At 39.4% G+C, this 14,071-nt stretch overlaps 2 protein-coding genes across 2 annotated transcripts; one reads left to right on the top strand and one right to left on the bottom strand.

The window, feature by feature from the left end:
- The first annotated feature begins 485 nt into the window (after positions 1–485).
- Positions 486–1,992, top strand: LOC109428774 (nuclear speckle splicing regulatory protein 1). Its single transcript, XM_019704614.3, has 2 exons — positions 486–628; positions 693–1,992. Exons 1-2 carry the CDS (start codon positions 618–620, stop codon positions 1,900–1,902), a joined length of 1,221 nt encoding a protein of 406 aa, XP_019560159.3. The 5' UTR covers positions 486–617; the 3' UTR covers positions 1,903–1,992.
- A 962-nt stretch (positions 1,993–2,954) lies between these two features.
- On the bottom strand, positions 2,955–4,624 carry LOC109428775 (NADH dehydrogenase [ubiquinone] 1 alpha subcomplex subunit 10, mitochondrial). Its single transcript, XM_019704615.3, has 3 exons — positions 4,465–4,624; positions 4,054–4,312; positions 2,955–3,995 (listed from the first exon to the last, which is right to left on the bottom strand). Exons 2-3 carry the CDS (start codon positions 4,303–4,305, stop codon positions 3,039–3,041), a joined length of 1,209 nt encoding a protein of 402 aa, XP_019560160.3. The 5' UTR covers positions 4,306–4,312; positions 4,465–4,624; the 3' UTR covers positions 2,955–3,038.
- Positions 4,625–14,071: the final 9,447 nt, after the last annotated feature.

A 14,071-nucleotide genomic window follows, 5' to 3' on the forward strand; every position in this document is an offset into this window, starting at 1 on the left:
TCAATCGATAAAATGACAGTTCGACCCGAACAAAAAAAAAATCCCCATATAAACTTTAAATGCATTTGAAAAATAGTTCCCGGACTCCAAAAATTATGAAATTTTGGATTTCGACTAATGTTTGGGCGGAGAATCCGATTATGAAATAATCCGGATACCCCTGAAGAACAACACAAAAAATGAGTACATTACAATAGGGGGCGACACCGCGGGTTTTATCGTTTTTTTTTGCGTTTTCTATGGGATATTCGGGGATATTTCGACTTGGCAAAACTAGTGTCGCTCCCTTTGGAAAAGAATTAAATCCCTTTCGAAGTCCCATTCAGCCCGAGATTCAGCCTTTGCATTTTTATTTATTGTAACTAACTTATTTTGCATTTTTTTTATTAAATAAATATTTACGATTGAGTCTCAGTGGATTTCAACTGGCGTGTAATCGATAAAGTAGTGTTATGTTTAATGTTTTAGACAATTTTATATGTAACGCTAGTTTATGCTGCTGTTTTGATTTTTGATTTTTATGCTAAGCTGTCAAATAGTGCAAAGAGGCCAAAACAATCGAAACCTTGAAACCCTTGAAACACTGCGCAGTGTTTTATTGAAATTTCCATAAAATAATGTCGAAACAGTAAGTATTTTAATAAACACTAGATAGTCTACAAGATCTCACACCATTTACCGTTCATCCACAGGTACGGTTTGATAGATCCGAAGGCAAGCAAAGCCACTTCAAAGCCCGCGTTAACAAAACATGCGGCATTTGATAGCGACTCCGATGATTCCGATTCGGCGGCGGACCCGAAAAAGTCCCTGAGCATCGAACTGGGCGAAAGTCAAAAGCGTCAGGCGAGAGCTGCCCAGGCCAAAGCACTGGCCGAAGATCCAACCGTCTATCAGTACGACGAGTTGTACGATGAGATCGACAGTAAGCGGAAGGAGTCCAAGGAAAGCAAATCCCAGGAGGAAAAGAAGCCGAAGTACATTGGGAAGCTGCTGGAGACGGCCGAGAAGCGTAAGAAGGAGCAGGAGCGACGAATCGAGCGGCAGGTTCAGAAGGAGCGGGAGGCTGAAGGCGAAATGTACAAGGACAAGGAATCGTTTGTTACGTCCGCTTACAGGGCAAAGCTGGAGGAGATGAAGAAAGCCGAAGACGAGGAGAAACGAGAAGAGTATCTAGAGAACATTGGGGACGTTACAAAGCAGAGTGATTTGGGAGGCTTCTACAGGCACATTTATTCGCAAAAAATGGGAGAGGCGAGCGAACAGAAAAAGGAGAAGAACGAAGAAAATGTCAAAAAGGAAGATGATGTTCGTTCTAGCGAATCGGAAGAAGATAAAAAGGAACGCCAAGAATCTGATGAGGAAGAGAGTGCCAGAATGGAGGCGCTCAAGAGTAAAGAGGTCAGTCATTCCAAGGTACGGCGTTATCGCAAGCGGAACTCGGAGGATGAGCAGAACGACGACAGTGAGGAAAAGAACGATTCCTCTAAGAAGGTTCATCTGCAGTCAAATTTGGACGCTGACTCAGATTTCAGTATCGATTCGAACAGTAGTAGCAGCCACAGTGAGAACGACAATAGCAGCGATGATAGTGATGCTGAGCATGGTCGTAAGAGCGGTGACAAAGAGAGGAGCAAGGAAAGGAATAGCTCATCGCCGGAAAAGAAGAAACCAAAAGTGGAAGACTCGGAAGCACCTGCCAATGGACTGGACAACGGGGACAAACCGGCCAAGGAAAATGGTAAAGAGGCGGTTGCTAAAGTGGAGGAACCTACCGTAAAGGAGACGAAGAAACCCAAGGAACCTAAAGTGGACATCTGGAAGAAGCGAACCGTTGGTCCAGCGTTCGATGCGGCTCTGCAAAGATACTACGAGAGGAAGGCAGCAAGAGAATCAGGTTAATGATTTTGTTTGTGTATTTTTACTTCATGCAAAATATGCTTTTGTAAGTGTAAGAAAATTTAAAATATTAATATAGAGATCGAAAATGGATCGTCTTCATTCTCAATTTCCCTGTAGTATGTATATGTACTATTAACCCTCTACTTCCCATCGATCTTCGGCGAACTGGAGACAAACGGAATTAGATGAACATGATGCAATAGTTTTAAGAATATGATTGTAATCACATTCGGTAAAACCAACTGCCAACTACTTGTTTCAATAGTGGAAGCAGAGTTTAAAATTTTCATTTTCAATGAGTGAAATTCAACGTGAATTTTGAAAATTCTCAACTGAGGCATCAAAATAAAATTCATGTTGGTGAATGAATTTTCTCACTTATTCATTAATTTTTCTGTTACTGACAATTTTGATTGAGGAATATAAATAGAGCGTAACTCCTGATTATACTTCCAATCACGTCACCGGTAATAAGGACGGTTAAAAAGGTTCACGTTTGATTTACCCACAGCTTTTTCACCGTGAAGTGAAACTTATAACCGCGGCCGTTATTTTACGGTTACATGCTTGACATTAGTATTTATTCGTCTGTTCCGCCGCCATGGCGCGCCACTTAGAAAATTTTTAATTTATAAGAACATAGAATTAATACCAAGTTCCAAGATTACAAGGCACTGTCATCGTGCTCACGCTTCGTGGAGCAAAAAAGGTCGAGTATGCAAGAGTTATCACTCCGGACAACATTGTTGAAAGGATGTGTACGGACAAGTGGGATTCCGTTCCTTCCACGGTCTCTCTAATCGTACTTGAATTACAGAGAACATGGCGGGTCGACCAACAGCAAGTTGAATTGATCCGGTTACCAATAGAGAATACTAATTTACGCCCCCCCCCTACTGGAAGTCATCCCTAACGGGCGTACCGCGAAGGCAAGGAAGAGAGAGAATATGGTTTTAATGAGTCGAGTCGACCCCCACATAGCCCGAGGACGCTCCTTTTGGGTATCTGATAGGCAGATTAATTCATTCTATGAACAAAAAAAAAAAAAAGAATACGCGGCATAAGATCCCAATTTATTGATCATTTAAACATTTTTATCCCGAACGAATTAGGAATTCTAACAAATTCTCTCCTTCCTACTGCGTGTACATCTTGCTTTTGGTCATAATGCCATCGTCGCCGCATTCCTCATTGTAACCCTTGCGGTACTTCATTCCGGGGGCTTCGAACCACAAATCGTACCACGCCTTGAAGTCTTCGGGCGAGACGATCAGCTCCGGGACGTCGTACCGTGGCACGTTGAAGTAGTTCATCAGATCCGACTTCTCCATGTAACGGCACCGGGCTTCGGTCCACTCTTCCTCGTTCTCCATACGCCAGTCACGCATATGCGTGTCGTCTTTGTCGAAGCGATCAAAATCGATCCGCTCGATGTCCTCGACGACGACTTCGGTTTCTCCGTGGTTGGACCAATCGTAAACCAGCAGTTCGGCGTGGGTGCTGATGTCCTTTAGATACTGCTGCTTGTAGATGTTCTCAATGTCCTGCAGGTAGTTATCGGTGAGGGCCTTGGAGTTGGCCTCATCAGGGTTACCGCGTTTCTTGATGCGATCCTTCACAACGCTGACCGGAACGTCCAAGTAGATGACCAAATGGGGCTTCATCAGCTCCGAGAAAGTATTCTTGACCAGGTCGTAGTAAACCGAGCGAGCTCCCTTGGAAATATAGCCGTTCTTGAACATGGCCTCGACGAACACGAAGTCAGAATAGACGCTCCGGTCAAGCACGACTCCTTCACCGGTCGAAAAGAGGTGAGCCAGGGCATCGATATACTGCGAGTAACGTTGCATCAGCATTCGGATCTGGAAGCTGGCCACGTTCCTGTGGTTTGGATTCTGCAGGAACTTGCTCACGTCAAAGCTCTGCATGTTCGGCGGCATCTGCGGGTCCAACTTGCGCAAATCGTACCCATACGAGTTGATGTAATAGTTATCCATTGTCACCTCCGGGAAGTACTTCATCTCCAACTCGGTCGCCAGTTCTTTGGCGAAGGCGGACTTGCCGGCAGCTATCGGCCCATCCACGACGACGACCTGTTCGATGCAATTAACGATTTTATTAAACTAAACTCAAAACACCCAATTATTTTACCTTCGTATTCTCGTCGAACCGGCTGGTGGTGTTCTTAAAAAGCACATCCTTGCACGCTTGGAAGGCGGTGTACCTTTTTTCCTGATACGGGAATGGTTTCGGTTTGCTCAGCTTCGAACCGCGCAATGTTTTGCCGGAAATGTTGCAGGCAGGAACCACCAGCGCCGAGGTAACCCTCGCGTCCAGCAGCGATCCGGACGCCGAATTCGATCGGTTCAGAAACCTAATGCCAATACGGAACAATCCGGACATTCTGGATCTGTTTATCAAAGAAAGACGAGCAAAGCTTTTGTTATGAAGTGCCATTACGTAAGAAAAACGCAACACAAAACCAAACCAAATGGAAAGATTTTGTTATACGCCAATGCCTATCATTGTATCGAACATTTATCAAACAATGCTCATACTTACCAGTGGCCGAACTAACTATTTTCGTGGAAAATTGCAGCAAAATAATCGCAAATAAAACTCTTTCACGGCATCCAAAAAACTCACGACGGTGCTGAGAAAAATTCTGCCAAGCTGACAGAGGTGTGTTTTCTTTTTCGAGTTGAGAAGCGAAATGTCATCTGTCAACTCGAGGCAGCGGTCATGCGTAACGTGTCCGAAATCTTTTGTGCTCATAAGAATTTCATGCACGGAAAAAAAACTATGAGCCATTTTACGAAGTGACAACATTGTTGATTGATTTTGATGGGTTTGTAACTACAGTCACTATATACACAGTCTGGCGGACTGTCACTTTCGACCGGAGCCAATCGAGCATGACGTCATAGTGTCCACACCGATAAATGCTACACCGTGACGTCATGCTCGATTGGCTCCGGTCGAAAGTGACAGTCCGCCAGACTGTGTATATAGTGACTGTATTTGTAACGTTCTTTCTTGATCCCTGCACGCTCGTTGAAATCTACTCAAAAGTGAGTAGAATTCGACTCTCTTCGGTACAAAGTGGAACAGCTCATAAGAGAGTAAATGGCAGTTACTCACTTTAGAGTAATATGGGATTTTCTTGAAAATAGAGTTACTCTTACTCATTTTTAATTTGCAGGAAATTAGCAAACTGAGTCGATTTTACTCAGTTTTGTAGATTTATTTAGATTTTTCTCGTATAAAAATGGCAAATTCATAATGAATGAAGAAATAAACACACATTTTATTAATACATAACGTTGATCTACATGTACAATAAAACTAAATTAAAAATGATAAATGTTGAACAAATGCTGTTTCACCTGGATGGAAACACTTCGGAAAACACATAGTTCCGCCATGTGAGGATTCCTCTTCCGATCAGCGATTGTTGGCCTTCATCGGCAGCTAACTCGCTAGATGCACCAGGAAGATCCCTGGTCAACAGCACCCCAGCACTCCCATCGATCAGCTGATAGAAAGTCCCCGGGATGCACGCTAAGGTCAGTTTACCCAAATATGGGTCAAGTTTACCCATAATCGCCAAAAAGTGCACATTCGCATTTTATGGGTAATGGGGCATTACCCATATATGAGTAAGCTGCATTTATTGAATTATGGGTAATTGAAAGTACTCAAATATGAGTAATTTTTTGCTATTAATTGAATGCAGATTATGGGAATCAGATTAAATAGCAATGCTAATACATAATATTATTATTCTATAAAAAAAATCATTTATTGTTTATATAGGCAATGTACAATTTATGTTCCATTTTAAACCACTTCACGATCACTACAATATGTTTTTTCGATCTTCCCCGTAGCACTCGAAAGATTCACCTATCACAACAGCTGGAAGCGATGCGCTTGCCTGTGAACTGAACAATCATAACTCCATGCTCGCGTCTAATATTCGGAATCAATTTTAACGCCGTCCTCTCCGAAGGATTTCCTTGGCGAAAGCGTTGCACTGGTACCAAATCGTCGGAATCATTGTTGAAAATCGCATGCCGGTGCAGGGCCAGTGGATCTCATACTGTTCAGTTCCGGTGTTCCGGTCGAAGCACTTACGTCCTAAACTCATCGTTATTGCCACCTTGTTTCCGCAGTAGCTCCGTGGCTCTCCGGAACAGTTTGGCATCACGTTTGGCCAGGTGTGAGTACCTGACAACAGCTCTACCAAAAGTTCTGCGCATCGATTCCGTCATCAAAGGAGCTTTAAAGGAACAAAGTGAACATTATAATCAATATCAATTTAACCCTATTTGATGATTAACAATCCAAATTCCTTAACTTACCTATCAAAACAGATTCCTCTTATCACAAAACTTCAATAATTGCAAGTTCTCACCCGACTTGTCTCCGTTCTTGTTTGTCGGACATTGTTCACATGAATGTTGTCAATTATTTAGTTTTCATCCAAATATGGGTAATTGCAGCTACTCATATTTGGGTAAAATGGCTTTACTCATAATATGAGTGAATTTTACCGATTTTAATCAGTTTATTTTACGCATAAAATAGGTAATGCATATAGAACCCAAATATGGGTAAATAAATTACCTATTTATGGGTAAACTGACCTTAGCGTGTGCGTAGCCCTAGATGGTAATGGTAATTTAAAAAATCTAGTTTAGAAGTTGACTACATATTTGTTGATACTTCGACTTGAAAACAATGAAATTCTTACTTACTTTCCAATGTTACTCCTTCCATCGATGCTTGAAGACTTTAGCGATGAAAAATTCCATTTTTTTCTGATTAAGTTCGAAATAAGTTCAAACCGCTTGCAAGATTCTTCCAAATTTCTCTAAGATATTTCCGTTAAAGTGAGTGGAACAAATATTGAGGCTACTCAAAAGTGAGTAGATGACTAATTTTGGTAAACAGAGTAGAAATCGACTCAGTTACAAAAACAACTGTCACTCACTTTTGACATTTTTTAGAAAAGTAAGCAACTGAGTAGAAAACTACTCACTTTTGAGTAGATTTCAACGAGCGTGTGAGACGAGACTCGCGAAGTACAGTCACTATATACACAGTCTGGCGGACTGTCACTTTCGACCGGAGCCAATCGAGCATGACGTCATAGTGTCCACACCGATAAATGCTACACCGTGACGTCATGCTCGATTGGCTCCGGTCGAAAGTGACAGTCCGCCAGACTGTGTATATAGTGACTGTATCGCGAAGACGGTCTTCTTTCTCTCCACTTTGTTATTTTTTTCTTCTTCCTATCTGTGTTGACATTATGTTTTGGGTTGGTGGTTCAAACACGTACGTGACCGCATCACCTCACATGCAGTGTGACTGAATCCCATTCACGCACAAAATCATGTTGAGGTGAAATTTTGCATCGCCAACAATCGCCAAGCAAAGTAATCATTGGAATATTTTGTTTTCAATTTATTTCTGACAGTACAGGAGAAGAAAATGCTGCTCGGAGTGAATTTTGGCTTCAAAATTTATCTCGGATAGCAATACTTTCCTCGTTTTAGGTAACGTAATCAAACGAGCTACAACTGACAGCTCAGTTGAGCTACACTTGACGTTGCTTTTTTTCCTCTTAGCGAGTCTCGTCTCAGATGCTAAATAGACTTTTACATGTATCAAAAAACTAAACTTTTTTTACATCTTGCCAGGTAAAGTTGGCAAAACCTTAGGGTGTCCATATTGCCCCGCCTACCCCTACGCGACATGTCAGGGAATAATGTCCACCGCACAATCAATTGAAAACAAAACCGTCGTACGGCTGATCCCGGATACCACCTCACGCCCCGATCACTATATTTTAACTACCGGATGGCTTCCAGCCATTTCATTTTTTAAAATAAAAAATAGTTCGCGTAAAGCAGGTTCGCGAAAAAAAGAAACGGAAGAAACACACATCAACACCCGTGAAATTACGAAACTGTATCCGAAGAAACAGAACACGCAAAATTACGAAACTCGGCTCGAAGAAATCGACGCGGACACCATGGTCTACCATCCACTGAATCGTACGGTAATCTTAATTTTTCTAAAAAGGAGATGCTTCGCCGCTTTGATCGCTGCTTGTAAATCTGAAATAGAAAATAGTATTAAATGGTGATACGTTCACAACAGTTATATTTTTTTTTTTGTAAATTGTGTTATTTACACATAGGACAAATTTACCTGCATCCCTCTGAAACAAACGGTATACCTATTAGCAGTGAAAAACAAATTACAAAAATAGAATAAAAACAATTATTAAACAAAAAAAAACAGTAAAAAAAAGTACACCAAATCTTGATCCTGCATTAAAATTAACTAGATTGGAAATAGCAAGATTAAAATTTGGTATGGTATGGTAGATCTTACGCCGTAACGCACCATTTCAAGGTGATCTACCCACGTTACGGGCTAGGGGATGTCCATTAATTGATTGTACGACATTTCCCCGAAAACCAGTTCCCCGAATGAAGTTTCCCCGAAAGTTTCTTCCCCGAATGTACCATTTCCCCGAAAAACGTTTCCCCGAATGTACCGTTTCCCCGAAAAGAGTATTGCATCTGCCATTTAACCTTCTTCAAGCATCAGCTGACGCTCACCACGCTGACGCAGTACACGTGGGCCGTAATGACCACAATGCACAACTAGGGGTCTGGTTATTAGGCCGGAGTACGCTTAGCCGAATTACGTCAGGCTGAAGTACGTTAAGCCGAATGAGTTGTTCAGCTGAAGTTCATAATGCCGAATGGGTCAGTTGGCTATTTTTCTAATTTTCTTTACAAACGATGTTCAAATTTAGTTTTGAAGTCCTAGAAGATGTTTTGAGTCCCTTGAGTTTTTTAACATTCTTCGAATCTAGCGCATTATATAGATACTGGGACATACTTCCATGATTTTATGGAATGCTTTTATCATTTTCCGTTTTCTCTCATAGATGACTCCTTGCATAGTTTATAAGTAATAGTCTATTAAACTACTGACTACATCATGGCAGATTCACCTTCTTTAAAAAGTCGGCTATTCTTTTGAGTATTGGGTTTTATTGTTGGTCAAACTGGTTTTTTTTATTCTTCATTTCATAACAGCTATTCTATCACAGATGTTTCCATTTTTAAATAGGCGGCTTTTTGACGTTTTCGGACTGATGACCCATCACTTTCACGGCCCTTTCGGTTAAATGAACTTCGGCCCAACGAACTTCGGCCTGACATACTTCTGCTTAATGACCGACTTTTTAGCCTAATTGAACCAATCTTATAATAAAATTTCCCTTCTTTCAAACATGGGCTGTTCTTTTAAGATGAACTGCGCATCAGTAATTTAAGTGCTGCTATATTTATTAATGTTTTTTTTTTGTTTTCGTGTACAACTGTTCTAGTATCTATAATGCCTATAGATGTAGTAGAAATCTTCATCAGAAATTCTCCCTTCTTTCATCATACACACTTAATTTTTATTACCGGGCTCAGTTATCGAATTACCGAATTCTCAACAGCTGAGCTCTCGGTGATCACCTCGGTAATCAAGTTCAATTACCGATTACTCGGTATTACGTTTTATCTGATGAAATGTCAAAAATCACTGAGCTGCTCGTCATATTATTACTGAATACTTTGTAGAAAAAGTACCGAGTACCCAGTAATTTTTGATTTCAACGATTTTATAATTTACCGAGCACCTCAGTATTTGTTTTACAGATCTCCGCAAATTTTTGATGCTGCGAAATTAAGGAAAATTTGAGGACAATAAAACAAAAAATAAATATTCAAAGTTATTTTCATTTTTATTCTCATAAAGCGATCAATTATGCTTAGTTAAATTGATGCCATGAAACAAAACCAAACAAATTAGTATCCTGTGCAACATAATATAAATCCCAGTTTCCGGCGGAGAACTCAGTCTGGAAGTTTTGAGTTTTTCGGACCCCTCCGCAGAACGTAGGGTCCTCGGTCGGGTCAACAGATATACGTGGCATTTTAGGAATTGCGCAAGGAGCTGCGGCATTCAAAGAATTCCAATCTTTGCAGATGTAGCACTTTCCAGTATCCCGTTATATAGCAGCTACGTCTAATTCAACCTGCAATCCTGGCACTGAACAAAGATGGTTTACAGTCAATATTTTAACTTGCATTAATGATTATGCAAACTTACCAAATGATTCTTTATTACTTTATAACACTTTCTGGATCAAAATCACAGCCAAAAGCCAACAACTCTGATAAAAGAATGTCGTCCAAGCGCACCACGCCGAGACACACTTTGACTATCATTCATAAATACAAATGGCGTCACACAAGTACTCCAGGAACTGAGGTCTCGGTTAAGGTTTTGAAGAGTATTCAGCACTTTTTTACTGATTGTACGGTACTCTTATTTACGGAGCTCACTAGAAGTACCGAGTAACGCAATATACAATGTTAATCGGTAGTTTTTATTACCGATATTTGTAAAAAATATTTTGTTTTGAAGGTGATCGGCAAAACTAATTACTGAAATCGGATAATTGTTCAAAAGTTTACTGATTCCTCAGCATAAATTAGCTTTTACAGTTTGAACTCAGCAAAAATTATTACCGAGGTGGAATTCGAGGTTTTAGTGTGTACACACTCAGATTTGATTACCGAAGTCGGTAAAATTTTACTGGGTTTTTGAACAGCAGAGTTAAGTCGGTAAACGATTGTGAATACCGAAAAGTCGGTAACACTTCAAATGTCGATCTGTCAAACAAATACTGAAGTAGTCAGTAATATCTGATGTACATGTTACTGCCTTTTTCGGTAATCTAAAATTTTATTTGATTATGGTCTTGCTGAGTTTTTCAGTTCCGGAAAATATGTTGTTCCCTCCCGGTCTGCCCCACTTTCGATGCATTTTGCATTTCAGTCTAGGTGCTTCCGATTTATGTGCCCCTGCCGACCGCTTTTGGAAGGATTGAAAATCTACAAAGTAACTCCGACAGAACCAGAACGACCTCAGGGCGAAGCTCGATGTGCGGGAGAATCCAGTCGGTCGAGTATTGTTCTATCTGGAGATGCGTCAAATGTACAATTTGCTGTGTTATAACACTTGCACTAACAAAGTCCCTGAATATTTGTCTAGCGAATGAGGCCGTTCCAGTTCTGTAGGTGCAGTAGATTTCCGAATACTTACCAAAAAAGCGGCAAAGGCACATGAATCGGTGTTGAAAATGTTAAATCATGATGAGAGCAGGTTCACGGCGATGATCGAAGCTTTTTTTTCTTTGACAGCTGAGCACGCGTGGATTACTGTTTACATTTTACTTTAACGAAAACTCAGTAAAAACGAATCGATGCTGAAAAGTCGGTACTGTTTTTTTACTGACATTCGACTGAACTCAGTAAATCTTCAACTTTGCTGAACCCTCGGCACAAAATATAACCGTATTCAGTAAAATGTCAAAAAATATTACTGAACATCAGTAACGTTGTATGAAAATGCAGTAAACTCAGTAATTTTTGTATTTTACGGTTCAAAAACCGTAAAATAAATTACCGAACAGAGAAAACGAAAATGAGTGTGTATACTGTTCTTTCAAAATATGTTGTCGAAATATTGGCAGCAGTCTAACCACAAATATTTTCTGCAGAAATTGCAATTTCAAATGTTAGTTCGGTCATGATAAACTTGAATCGATTTACAAAAATTCTTAAACTAAGAGTGCTTAGTTTAAAATATATTTGTCAAACAAATATCATTACCTTACGTTTCAAAGCCTGTTAATACATTAAAGTTGAGATCATAGACTTCTTTCGTAAGCAAGTATACTTTACATTATCGCGAGCGCGTGTGTTATACTTAGTATACAATTTTTATAATGAACGTTATTAGATTACCACAATTACGACTTCTCGTTTTAAAGGTATTTTTTTTCTAAAGGGTGTTTTCATCGATTGAATATTAAACAATAACACGAAAGAACAGCCTATGAATAAAAGAAGGGAAAATTATAATGAGCGTGTTCTTAGTTGAGTGCCATATCATTTTCAATCAGTATAACAGAAAAGGACGACCCATATTTAAAAGAAGAGCAAACTTTATGAATTATATTTTATCTCGTAAAATGCATGACATAAGGGATGCACAACATCAATGAGATGCGAAAGTTTCCATGATCTTGATGTCTTCATCCATTCGTAAATTTTCTCAAATCTGAGGAGGTAAAAAATGTTGAACAGTCTTCCTAAAGCTTGCATATCAGCCCTCTTTGTACTCAGGCTAACTTTCCGCAACTTCATTCCAACAACTAGGTCGAACAGTGGAAATAATCAAGAAAATGATCAGAAACCAGTTCTAAAAATAGTATAATAAATATTTCGGGGAAACGGTCCATTCGGGGAAACGGTTCGTTCGGGGAACCGTTTTTCGGGGAAAAAACTTTCGGGGAAACTTCATTCGGGGAACTGGTTTTCGGGGAAATGTCGTACAATCCCATTAATTACGTAAGGGTTTATGGGGGGAGGGGGGGGGGGGGGGTTTGAGAAATCTTACGCGCCATACAAAAATATTTGGGTTCTCATACAAAAAATCTTACAAGGTGGGGGTGTCTAAAAATCGTAAAATTTCCCTTACGTCGCATAAACCAAAAAATAAATATAACGTATCAGAACACTTGCTGCAGTTCATAAATTTCAAATGGTTGATCAACTCATTCAAAATGTATCAACGTAGCATAAACAATCGAATATTTGTTTCGTTATACATTATAATTTACCATTTCACCTAATAAAAGGATTGTTGGTCCCTTTTATAAGGGTGTCTTTATTACAATATCACGCTGCTCATAATACTAAAGATAGCACAGAGCCATCTAAAACGCATATTTTTATTGAAATCATGCATGATATAGTATACTACAGTATTGGTACAATCACAGAGAACAGACATCCAGGCTAGAACAAATTTCGTTCAGAAACTTGTGTAAGGATTTGAATCCTTACTTGAGTAAGGTTGCAAACCAATATACGTCGAAAACACTAGCGCCGCCAAACGTCATATTGCCACAGTCAGTGGTGAATTGAAACATTTCAAGTGGTGAATAAAATTAGTATGAGAAACTCGCCGATTGCAGCGCTACCAGATTGCCACTTGTGTTGCTGATGAAATAATTCTTTACACACAATTCAGATTGCACTTGGATGTCTGTTCTCTGTGGTACAATGTACAGTGTATCAAACAATTGGCTTCTTTAGCGATGTTGAGATAATACCATATTCTGAATCTGCAACTGCAGCTGAATTCTGCAAAACTGAGCCGAAATCCAAATTTTCATGAATTTTGGTTCCCGGGAACCTATTTAAAAACAGTTTGAATTTTGTGTGGGAGTGATTTGTCGAATCACCCCTCGTCGCATTTTGTACTGGGCGGAGCTGTCAAGCAGTTACTCAGCTGTCAAAAAGTGATTTCAAAAAATCTCTCTGTAATTGATTTTAGGTATCAAAGTAAAGTTCTAAAAATCTGAAAAAATCATAATAGCTCAGAAAAAGGTGCTCTTTCGTATGAAATCAAAAAATCAATACATTATTCTAAATTTAAAAACCCAATTGTCCGTACAGCAAATTTTTCGTCAAATTATATGCTTATTCAAATGTTCAAAACTTTTTTGTACGTCAATCAAAAACGCTGAAATTTTGACCAATCATAAACCATATATTAAAGCTCCATTGGTACAATTTTCAGCAAATTGAATAAATTTCCAGAGAGTTATAGAATTTTTAGTAAATCTTGAAGGTTCATATATGAAACAAAATTTTAATGCTCTATATCTCGAATAATGTTGGGGTGAAATATTTACCAACTTTTTTGAGGGAACACTAACACATGAACATTTAATACGCAATCTTGTAAGGGTTGATTTGTTCACTACAAAAAATATGAAAAATCTGTTTATGTAGTTGCCGATGCTTAAAAATTTACCATATTTTACACATATAATCTGCCAAACGTTTTCCACTAATAAAAGTGCATTAATTGAACGAAAAATGCATGGGACCTACTCTGCATTTGTGGTTTAGTAGGTCCTGTATAAAATAAGTACATTAGGAAAGTGTTAAGAAGTTGAAAACAATTGGCACTCTTATTGATCAAAATACGATAAATTTCCAAATTATAC

Source organism: Aedes albopictus, chromosome 3, assembly GCF_035046485.1.
Source record: "Aedes albopictus strain Foshan chromosome 3, AalbF5, whole genome shotgun sequence".
Lineage (NCBI taxonomy): Eukaryota > Metazoa > Arthropoda > Insecta > Diptera > Culicidae > Aedes > Aedes albopictus.